Source organism: Cryptotermes secundus, unplaced genomic scaffold (genome assembly GCF_002891405.2).
Source record: "Cryptotermes secundus unplaced genomic scaffold, Csec_1.0 scaffold2719, whole genome shotgun sequence".
Lineage (NCBI taxonomy): Eukaryota > Metazoa > Arthropoda > Insecta > Blattodea > Kalotermitidae > Cryptotermes > Cryptotermes secundus.
This window is the reverse complement of record NW_019742042.1, coordinates 60,663-72,975: the sequence shown is the minus strand read 5'-3', so window position 1 is coordinate 72,975 and position 12,313 is coordinate 60,663. Positions and strand designations below refer to the sequence as shown.

Here is a 12,313-nt window from a genome sequence, read left to right as displayed (position 1 = left end):
GTGGGTTGCTAACTTCTACAACTAGTCTGTTCTTGTGTCCGAGAAGGCTTTGCTGGTAGATTGCTGACAATCTATGTATTTCTTCTACAATGAATGGGATTTGTAACTGAATAGTAAAGTATCGCTCTTGTAATTTATTTCCAATCTGGTGAATATTACAGGTTTTTCTCCACCTGGAACGTCTGGAGCGAGATGAGGAGACAGATGGGACAATGGACAACCTGTCAAAGAAGATGGTGCGCAATCGTGCGCTGAGCCGCTCTCTGTCGCTTCAGAGTAAGAGTACTTCATACCAGAGCCTCCAGAATGAGGGTGCTGTCATCACAACTGCCACGGGGCCTACGGGAGATGTGCCAGGGAGAGGTAGAGGCAGGTTTCAGGCCCACAGCAAATTTTATTCACTATTTGATGTCTCTTTATGTGGTATTTCTAGGCATCAGTGAAAAAAAAACTAATTGATTCTATGGGAGGATTCTTTTAAAAATAAAATGGCACAACCCCCTTCCCCTTCATTAGTACATATCTACCAACCTTTACAATTTAATTTATTTGATTAATTAACGTTACATTGCTCTATCTTGCTGTGAACATGATGGTCACTGGTGTGACAGTTGATGAGTGAAAGGAAATATCAGTTAGCTGGATGGAAGGGAGTAGAAAATAAACTAAGGAATATAATAAATTACTGTGGACATGATAGAATTTTAGCTCAGGATGAGTATAAAACTTGGTCTTTTTCCTTAATGGAAGAACTTTATACCGAGGATGAACGAGAATAGAGTGCTGAGGAGAAGGACATGAATATTATGAATCTGAAATTACAATGGATAGAGACATTTACATATATTTCTGTCTTTTATTGTCTTTTGGACCTTTTGATGACAACGAACTTATCGTGTCTTCTTCATCTGATACATTCTCATTGAACGGGTTTCCTCTAACACTGTGGATATACAGTAGTTAGTTAGTTATTGGAGAGCATGGGTTTCCCCATGCACTTAAACCTGTAGTGGTCCATTGTGCTTCCCTCTATGATTTCTACCAGTCTCTGTATCCTACCGGTATTGGTGCTTACTATCAGTCCCGCCCAGCCAGTGAGACCGGCTCTACTGGCTGAGAAGTATCTATAATGCTTCCCCCATCTACCGGCGGTATTAGTGACTGCTGTTGGGCGGGAAACGTCCACAATTTTGGCTCAGTGACCTCCTTTGGAGATATGAGATTCTTTTACGTGCCGTAAAGCTACGACACGGAGGATTTGTTCCCTGAATTTTTCCGCCCTTAAAAATTCGACGACCTCCGCTGGGTATTTGAACCCACGTACTACGAGTCATGAGGTGGGAACGTTACCTCTAGACTACGGAGGCTGCTTGGATATACAGTACCTGTGATGCATAAAATGGCTAATGGATCTAAAGCTTAATTTCTCATGTGTACATCCACTGAGCATGTTGACTCAGACAACAGTACTTCTGGTTTGAATTTGAGAGGTTTCAAATTTGAATCTCATCTAGGATGATTATCTTGATTCAGGTTCTTTTTTGTGATTTTTATCAGTCTCACTTGACAAATGTCTGGATTGTACTTTAAATTAGGCCACAACCACATGGTTTCCAGTGTATTATTCACTATTATCAAACCATGATATGCTACATAGTCTGAGTTAGGTGAACTGCACAGACATGGTGATTGATATGGAACAGGGATGTCTTTACATTTTATAGGTTCTGTTTTCAAATCAAGGCTGTGTTCTCACGCTTTCCAGTTGTATATATCCTACATAAATATCTCAGGACATTTAATGTTCGTATGCGTCATGGTATGTGCCTTTTTGGTATCATGTGTTGTCTGTTTGTTGGTTTATTTGGACTCTGTTCTATAGCATTGAATGGTAGGATGATTGATGAATAATGAACTGGAAAGACTTAGGAAGAGAGAGAGAAGTCATGGCCTAATCAAGGCATTATTCTGCATTTGCCACAGAGACTGAGAAAAACCATGAAAAATCTCTGTCAAAATAGCCAGGTCCTGGCCAAAATTCAAACCGAACCCCTACCAAATTCAATTCCACATCATTACTGCTACACCATCCTACTCGGTTATATGTTGTTCAATTATAAAGATACTTAAACAAATTAAATTTTAGTTAGAAGAAAATAGATATCCTGATGGATATTTTCTTTGAAATTCTAAAGGTTGGCAGGTATTCTAGAGAATCTGTGTCACGCAGTAGCAAGTTTCTCTTTGATACTCTACTGCATTTGAATATCATTGTCTGTTATTCTGTGAATGTGACTTATCTATAAGACTTACCTAACCTTCACTGGGGTTCCTTTCTTTCTCACATTGTTCTGAAATACCCTTAAGCACTGATCTGTGCTGTATCAATACAGTTACCCAAATCAAACTGTAATAGTTTAGCTGTTCCTTACCTGAATGGTTAGTCATTAGCTTCTTATCACAGAAGCTCAAATTAAACAAAAAATAGTTGATGTGAAGTCTGTAGAGTACAAAATCGTAATTGTTAAAATTTTTCCTCATAGTTTATTAGTTTTCTCCAGCCCATAACTATTCTATTAATTTTCCATGTTCATCACTTATTATAATTAGGAGCTGGTTCAGTAGGCTCTCTTGAGGTATCAGTGCTATAAACACAGTATTACAGAATCTTTGTCTTGATGAAGTGTACAGAGGAAGTTGGCTTGGATGGTAACATTTCTGACTAGCATTTGGCAGGTGCCCGATTCAAATCTTGTCTGGGACACTGACATTCCTGACTAATGACTTTCATAGTTTTCTTCAGTGCCTCCAGGCAACTGCAATGATAATACATTGAGTTATGTCATGACTGCTACCTTCCTCATCCTTTCCAATTCATTATACATTAATAATTCTACCATTCAGTGCTGTATACAGTGGAACCCCCATTTCATGTTTTTGATATAAATTTTTCTCTTGTTTAATTTTCAGTTACAATGATGTGAAGTCAATAAACTGAGTGTTAAATTATCTCCATTTAAAATTTTCTCTAGTTTAATGTTCAAAACCACTGGTCCACAAATTAACTTTAAATAGGAGTTTCACTGTAGTCTGAACTACTAGCAATGTCATGAAATAACTGATAAATATATACAGTAGACCCTCAATATAAATCAGGTGTCAGAGGACAGTTTCAGCATCTGCGTTGAAAGGTACTCGAATTATAACTGAAATTGAAATTTATCTAATTGTGGAATCTCCATTTTATTACATATACAGTATTTATGCAGTGACTGAATTGCAAGCATTAAGTTGAAGGTACATTTTTGGCCGTGGTTGGGCAGGTAAAAGATTTACTCAATAAATTTTTCTGTTTGAGATAATCCAAAGGTTAGAGAAATCAGAAACACAGAGATTATTTACAGCTAACTATGAATTTTACCCCCTCTACTTGTACGCTACTGCAAGCAGTGTTGCAATACATTCTCATAGTGCAACTAAAATGATTCACAGGAATCTGCATGATATAAAATATACATGATTGTGTTGGGGTGCATGGTCAAAGGAGCAGTATAACTGAATACGTGGCACACTGAGGTGTCAGATAACAAGGGCCTACTGTTAATAGATTAAATGTAAAAGTCATATCAGTTACAGTATTTTAGAATGATCCTTTTAAATAAAATTTGAAGTTTTCATGGTGAGCAGTTGCAAAGAATTCTTGTTGGTCAGTTGGATGTGTCAAGATGGAATGGATTTCCATTCATTCCATCTTTATATGGATGATTGCCTGAGAAGATCCCACTAATTTGATCAAAGTGTGCCCAAATCTATATTATTTTTTATTATATTACATACATATATTACTTTTATTCTTGAATTATAAGGAATGTGCTTATAAGTAATTAGGATCAAATTAAATTTGTTTCAGTCTTGATGCAAATTATTCAATTTTAAGCTGTTACTTTCAGGTGTAGGAGCTGGGGACACACAAATTGATGGCATCATGAACCAAACAAATGAACATCCAGTAACTGGACTAGGGTTCAGCACAATAGAAACAAATCCAAATAAGTGGCAAACATTAGTAGCACTACTCAGGTTACGAATGTTGCGAATGTTTCGGGACATTCAGAGGCTATACTTCATGATCATCCTTCCACTGGGGTTTGCTGCAGGTGGGCTGTATATCCACAGCATCCAGTCAACAGACCCCAAGATGAAATCACTAATTCTTAATGCAGGTGACCAAATATTTTTCGTGTGTATTTTAAGTACCATAATTTAATATTAATTAGTTATGTTATTTTTTCAAACTCCATTTTTTTCTGTTATCTCTCTGACTGTTTGTCTTTCTTTTTATTTCAGTTTATTTGTATTTTTGTTATGTCCCAAATTCAGCTGTTCATTTTATTAATATTTGATGTCTTTTGTGATGTTCAATTTTATTTTGTATTTTATCTTCCCTTTTTTCCTTCAATTCTCAGTTTATATCTTTTGTTTGTATAATTTGTTGCTTTTATTTCTATGAGGTTCTTCTTCGTTTGAAATGTTTAACTTTCCTATGCTGTATGTTTGTTCTATAGACCTTATTTTTTCACAATTGTTTTTTCCTGAATTTGCTCTCCTTCGCACCTACTTTCTTCATTCTTCTTGATCTGATCATGACTTTATTGCATCTCATGTCTGCATATTAAGCCTTCTCTTTTGTGTGTGTTTGTGCTTTTTTTTTCTATCAGTCATATTTCTAGCAGTATAATTAAAAAAAAAAAAGCTTGATAGTTGTTATAGTATTATTCAGTAACCTGATATCTGAATAGAAGTTTACAGTTTTATATCATATGTAATGTTTGTTATTTAACAGAAAAGAATGACAAGATAAAAATAAGCATATTGCACCACTATTATGCAGGAAATTATCAACTGTCTGAAATGTATTACTATGTATATGTATGAGACATTCCCAGGCATTTGTTCTGTATCTGTGTTCCTTTTAAAGGTTTAAGTAATTAACTTTCGATAAAACTGGTATTTTGACCCTTTTCAGACACATACAAGAATCATACAAGGATTGCATTCCACAATGCGACATCAACATCTCTTGATGAATTTGTGCAGTCTCTAGAAGAGAATGGATCATCATTTGTGGATCTATACAATGGAAACTTCTCACTTCTCCTTGACTTGGCTCCACATATGGCTGCACTGAATGTGAATGTGTGGGAAATGCCTGAAATTAACATTACTACCATATACAACGACACAGCACAACATTCGCTACCCATAGTAATTAATCTTCTAAGTAATGCCTTCTACAGGTTAGAGAACTACATATTACTATACTATTTTTGCTGAGATCTGTTTGAACCTGTATCAGAATAAAATTTCTACTGTTTCCTTGCCCATCACCTTGCAGGTTTGTAAATCACGTTATGCTTAACATCCTGTCTTCAGCCATTGTATTTGCATGGCCTTTCCATTTCTGTCTTTATCTAGCAGTCTCTTCTGCTACATTATCAATCAATTTGTTTGTTCCAAGAATCCATATTTGGTAATACAACCTCTTGATATAGAACAGGTCAGTAACTACATATTAATATAACATATATGTTGTAGATGAGTCAACTATACTATAAAAATTAATTACCTGTAGATTTCATACACATCAATCATACAATACATCATTCCACTTGCAACAATTCAATAACCAAAGGAAACCCTGCATCCAAAATTTGTTTATAGATTAAGTGAGGACAAGATATTTGTCATAACATAAAATCATAACACACTCACTTAAAAATTAAAGGGACATAAATTCATCAATGGAACAAATAGAAGGTTTCAACAGAAAGGATTTTAAGTCCCTTTTAAAAGAGTTAAAATTTTTCATAATTTTCACTTCTCTCCTCTGCATCCCACATAACCTAATTAGCTTATCTTCTTTAGTATGATCACTGTAATAACATTAGTGGAAGAGTAGAAATTATTAACCTTCTTGTTACGATGCTCTCTCTAACCTCCCATTGCTTCCTCCACCTAAGGTCCAGATATTGTCCTCAACACCTTGTTCTCACTCTCAGTCTATTGAGACTTTGGTCTTCTAGGTTGTTATGCTGTGTGGTTCGGAAGAACATGTTGCCTACATCTGGGCCGCCATGGTGGAGGCCTGGTGACTAACTGCCTGAGCTATGGCATGTCCTTTCACCTTTTAGTTGCAAATATATGATATGTATTCAAAACATAATTCAATACAGTATGCCTCTTAAGTGCAAAATTTCATTATCTTGGAATCTGATTGCAAAAGGTGAAGCTACCTGAAAAGGGTTAACTCAAAACTATGAGGAGTTCTTCGACATTTCACTGTGCCTAAATGTCCTGCCCGGTGGGTTCCAAGCGATCTTACCTGCGGATAAAACGGTCAAGAAGTGCAGCTAGCCACACACCTCCATCTAGTGCTAAAGGTTAAAAAATACCGGAATTATGCCTCCTGTTTCCTGTATGTCATTCCTACTGTGGAGCATAATTAATTAAGGACCGGCCACCTTTTTTACTGTTACCATTTTCCTTTTTAATAATCTCTTTCAGGATGTTGATGTCTAAAAGAGTGAAGAACGAGCCTATTGTTGTGAAGACACACCCCTTCCAGCAGACTTCACAGCCAGAGGAATTCAATATGGGCACATTCTCATCAGCTATTTTTATCGGCATGACTTTTGTCCTTGTGCCTGTCAGCCTTGCTGTTGATATGGTGTATGATCGAGAGGTGAATATTTATGTATTTACCTTATACATAAAATCCAGTTGTTTTTTTGTTATCTATGTATCATCAGAGGATGTACTATTTTCCCTGTTTGACATTATTAATTGTTTATGGGTTATTTTATGATGCTTTCAGTAGATAGAGTGTATAATGTTAAATGGTTGGATGATAGTCGGTTGGTGATATAGAAAGAATTTGTAAAGAAATGGTTGTGGCCTAATGAAGCGCTATTCTGACATTTGCCTGAAGGACTGAGGAAAGCAACAGAAAAACCCCAATCTGAATAACGATGTCCTGGCCGAGATTAGAACCAAGTACCTCCAAAATATGTGGCTAGATTGCTACTACTTAGCCAAGCAGTTTAGTGACAGATGTTGCTATTGTCATTCATATTGGCTGGTGTTTACTTAAACTATTTCATTGTAATGCAGATTGTATTTATTTTGCTTTTGGCATCAGTTACAAATTTTGTTCTAAGAGTAAATACTATATTTGTTTTAAATTATCGGTACTTGTGCCTGTATCCAGTTTTTATAAAGATTTCCATTTGCAAGTAGTTACTATAGGATTCTGACGATGGTGTATAACACACAGAGATATTGGGTTTTCGGATTTTATCCATTGTCCTGGTTTTTAAGATAACTAGGAAAAACACAACGTTTCGGAAACTGGATCTGTTTCCATCCTCAGGTGAGGGAAAACACCTATTCTGTTGAGTCCCTTAGAAAGAGCTAGCCTAAATCACTGGACAAACTTTTTACTAGCATGGATCTAACTTTCCACCTGAATTCCATGCCCTTAGTCTGTGGAAGCTTTGAAACAACAGATTCCACCGTAATGCCATATCCAAGTTCGAGTGTGGACGTGTTACTGAAAAATTCAAACCCTTCATAAGGACTGCTTCCTCAGAGTCCGTTAAAATATATTCTGATCAATTGAGGATGAATTTCCATTTGCAATTTAGAAAGTCTGGTTAAAGTTTTTCTATGTATAAAATAGAAAGAGCTTCATTAAAAGAACTGTAGCAAGGCGAAGTGCCAGACACTTACAGTTGTAGTTTAGAAAGTTTAGTTAAGATTTGTCTTTCTATGATATTTATCCAAACTATATGGATAGATAGGAATTGGAAGAGGAACGATGATATGACAGAAAAATAAAAGGGATTGGAAAGAAATATGGGGGATAGGTGTGAGGGATGTAATAGTGGGAAAAAATATGAGACTTTGTATTGAATTTTTAACAGGCAATTAAGTAGTTCTGTATATAGAAAGAAGATTACTATTATGATATTAACCATTGTTTAGTATAGATATGAAAGGGGATCTGTTATGGTATTAAGGTTTTGGGAAGAATATTCTGGACATAGGAAAGATGAATTGACAATGGAATGGAGAATATTTCTTAAAAGGAACTCTTCAATAAATACTGTTAGGAGGTGATAGTTATATTCAAGTCATGTTACATATTTATAAACCCATTGAAACACCTTGGAAACCTCATTGCTTGGGATTCTAATTAAATACTAGAAAGTGTAAAAGAACATAGGAGAGGTGATTCAGGTCCATGAGGTAGTTTTTGTTCCTTTCACTGTGTCCATGGTTAGACCTGTTATCAGCATGAAACTGATTAAAGAATTCCAGAAATTGTGCATGTGTCTCATGCACAACGTACGGGATTTAAATCATGACTTTTAGCTTGCCCCATCTGCAATGTGTTAAAAGAGAAGAGTATATAATTCTGGATTGAATGAATAACTCTACAATGGTCCCAAGTCAGACGAATGCTAGATATTTCGTGCATTATGTTATGAATACATTCATTTGAAAACAGTCTACTTATTTTTAACGTAACAAAGGTGAAAGCATCTTTGTGTCCAAACACCAGAGCATGAAGCTGAACTCTGTATATTTAACCTTTTTTTTTATTGCTAGTGGGGTGGGACTAAGTCCCTTGTACTGTGGCCACTTCTGGCCTATTGTGCCAGCCTCAGATGATAGGTGAGGGTGATTGTGGAGCAATTGGTGGAATGAAGATTGGCAGGGGAAACCGAAATACTTGGAGAAAACCTGCCCCAGTGACACTTTGTCCACCACAAATCCCACTTGACCAGATCCGGGATCGAACCCGGGCTGCCGTGGTGGGAAGCCAGCGACTAACCGCTTTAGCTATGGCGTGGTCTATATTTAACCTTAGTAGTAGATGAGGTGAATGGTCAGTCTTATATTCTGGTCACTTTTCTCCCAGAAGGAACCTGAAGTATCCATTAGATAAAATGCTTTGTGAACTCAAAACCAGTTGGATGTTATGACAGAGAGAAAAGTCCTGGTCTGTTGGGTATTATACCCAGGCACCCAATCTGTATCAACTGGCTTCATAAATTAAGCAGTCCTGTGGGATATGAGGTCCTCATGTTAAGGATTATAAGAATATTTCCATCTGGAATATGAAAACACATAGTTTTGTAGTTAGTTTATTTCTTGTTCTTAATATAATTTTATTTTATTTCTCTCTTACCCACATTCCACTCCTCATGTTTCTTTTTTGTTCTGTTCCCCTTAACGTTCACCTTACAAATGGAATCCTCCTGTTGGTGCCACCAGTTTTTATTGTTTTACTCAAGGCCCTGGCATCAATCCCAAGTGATAGTCCTAGTCCTCCCTTCCCTTCAGGGGTAGGACTTATTTTAGCCTACTTTCCTTATTTTGAATAAATGAAAGGAGGCTTGTAAGATCACTTTACTGTCTCTATGTCTGTGTCTCCCCCCTATCAATAATAGGCAACAGCTCACTGAACACGATCCAGCAGCAATGAATACACATATAGAAATAGAGGAATAGTTCGTGGTGTTTTCTATGTGGTCCTTGTCATATGTAGTGAAAAGAAAGTAGGCAGTTAGTTCTTCCCAGAACCTCTTGTTTCAACTGGCTTGCTACTCTAACCTGAGGACAGAAGCAACAGCTTCCATTGAAACACTGTAATTTATGTACCAAACCAGTGTTTTTGTGTCTTGGTGTCATGATATCATAACACGGAAGGTAGTAATCTTCAAGCTATTCTGGCTACAAGATTTGCTTAACTCTTAGAATTGTATGGTAACAATTAGATTCACAATTTATTTGGGTAAAAGAATGATGACGGGGAAACTGAGAACAAAAAATCACACTTAAATAACATATTCAGTAGAAGTTTGCTGAAATTGGTGCATGCTGCAGAATTCTGATCTTCTATATGATATTCTGTTAAATTTTATATGAGTGCGTCCCTTCATAGATTGCTGTGTCATGTTCTACATGACTTAACTAAATTATTCCTCTTTCACAGATAAAATCTAAAAACCAACTGCGGGTGAATGGGCTATCTCTCCTCATGTACTTCTTCACTTACTTTGTGGTGCTTGCTGGACTGATGCTGTTCATCTGTATAGCACTACTAACACTCATTTTTCTATTTGATCTGCCATCGCTGCAAGAGCCGCCTGCATTTTGCACCATGGGCATGCTCATCATACTCTACTGTCCTGCTTCCATCTTATTTGCAACCTGTGTTTCCTACATTTTTGACAAGATGGACTCAGCACAATCCATACTGCCCAACATTGTAACATTCCTTGGTCTCATTCCTTTTTTGTTAGTTATGTTCCTTGATATGTTAAGAATAGGTAAGTGTAAAATGTTTAAAATGGAATCAGTAGGATTTCATTAGTGATATTTATGATCTACAAACATTTTAAATTATTAAACACCATTACAAACTGTCAAAAAGGGCCTCAGGCTTGGAAGTATAATTTAACCTACATGAAGAATTCTGTCCTCTGGGCTGTAACATCATGTGCTTTGGTGTTATATCCCAAAATATATTGATCTTCAAAGTCACTGCTGTGAGAATCTCAGATCTAATATACATGAGATTTGAGGTTTTCATGGCAGTGAAGATTTAAATACTAGTTGTCTGGGTTATAACACTGTATAGTCTGGTAGGTGGTTGTACATACATACATACATATTTATTTCGTTCCAGAGATCTACAATTGGCAGTGCTGCCTTGAGATATAGAACATGTCAATAAAAAGTACATTTAAAATGATAAATTGTTAAAAATTAAATATCCAAGACATTTAAAAAGGCCACATATAATTGTAGTACATTAACAGTTGTAGAACACAAACAAGTAACACATCAAACCAAATCACAGACACGACACCGAAACAAACAACGTCAAAAATCAGGTGCCATTCACAACAATTATAAACAAAAACAGACAGATAATATTATATTCTAGATGTGACAAATAATAGGCGCAATCTTTATCTATAGGAAGCACAATCATTCCTTGATTTCCATTCATAATACTCATGTAAGGAATAAAAAGAGCCCACCTGCAAAAATTTTTTTAGGGAATATTTGAATTGTTGTCAGTTATGTTGTCTTCATTTTCAGTATAGAATTAGAAGTACAAATTGAACTCAAAAGACTAAGGTACGTACCTACTAGAGTACACAGTGTCATAACTCTAAAGACTATGTGAGTATAATTTTATGTGTTACTTTACGTAGGTGCTGCATTTGGTCTTTTTCCCCAGGGTAACTGGAGAGTGATTATATGGAGAAATAAAGGTGGCAGAATTCTTGCAGCATATTACAGTATACATAATAAAATCAAATTCAGATATTTATTTTATACTGATGTATATATACAGTAGAACTTGGTTATAACGTCATCAAAGGGACCTAAAAATAGTGTCGTTACAAACGAATGTCGTTGTAACCGAAATGGGCACTTCCACAGTAGCCTTATGTTAGTCACGTAAAAATCTACCAAAAACCGAGTTAAAATGTTCCATTTTTTTTAGTGAAATACGTAGTTAAGTACAGACTAACGTAACATTAACGTGGAATTGCCCAAATGTGTAATATCAAAGACATATTACAGCGCCTTTCACTGACAGTACACACCGCACTAATACTGTATATTAAAGGTAGGCCTACTCACCAAATTACAGTAGATTACATCAATTGTTGTGCCTTACTGTACCTAGATACGAGTACAGTAATCAGTTATCTTCATCTGTTTCCTGTTACTTGCCCAATACAGACTTTCTAAATTACGTTCAATGTCCATATCAGAGAAATTCAGGAATGAAAATGACGTTACATACGAGGTTGATGCATTTGTGCATGTCGTACTAAGCAAGGTATAAAAACAGTTGCTTTATGAGGAATTAGTTCGTACCATTGAATATTTGACGCAATAGACAAGGTGTCGCAGAAATCGATGTTGCTATAACAAAGTTTTACTGTATATATATATATATATATATATACACACACACACAACAGTTGAAAGTATGCATAACGTAAAATATACTAGAAAGCCAATTATTCTGATACCTTCACAGATTTATCTGTTCCCTAAAAATGTAAGCTGAACTTGAGTCAGGGAAAGAATAAACTACCCCACCCACTTGCCTATCTGCTGCCTCCTCTCTGTTTATCTCGCACATCCACCAGTTGTGATTTGTATTCTGGCTATTATTGCAACACTCTTTCTGAATTCTCTATATTGTTATTGGTGTTAA

General features: G+C 36.0%; 1 protein-coding gene across 6 annotated transcripts in view; it reads left to right on the top strand.

The window, feature by feature from the left end:
• Positions 1-12,313, top strand: part of LOC111873019 (ATP-binding cassette sub-family A member 3) — a 96,077-nt gene that overhangs the window by 65,872 nt on the left and 17,892 nt on the right. For 4 of the 6 annotated variants that reach the window (XM_033754923.1, XM_033754922.1, XM_023867377.2 and 1 more), the window contains 5 exons: positions 162-369; positions 3,951-4,223; positions 5,027-5,297; positions 6,565-6,742; positions 10,061-10,397. In XM_033754923.1, the coding sequence (XP_033610814.1) occupies positions 162-369; positions 3,951-4,223; positions 5,027-5,297; positions 6,565-6,742; positions 10,061-10,397 (1,267 nt within the window). The remainder of the gene's footprint in view (positions 1-161; positions 370-3,950; positions 4,224-5,026; positions 5,298-6,564; positions 6,743-10,060; positions 10,398-12,313) is intronic. The other 2 variants (XM_023867378.2, XM_023867379.2) reach the window with 2 other exon arrangements.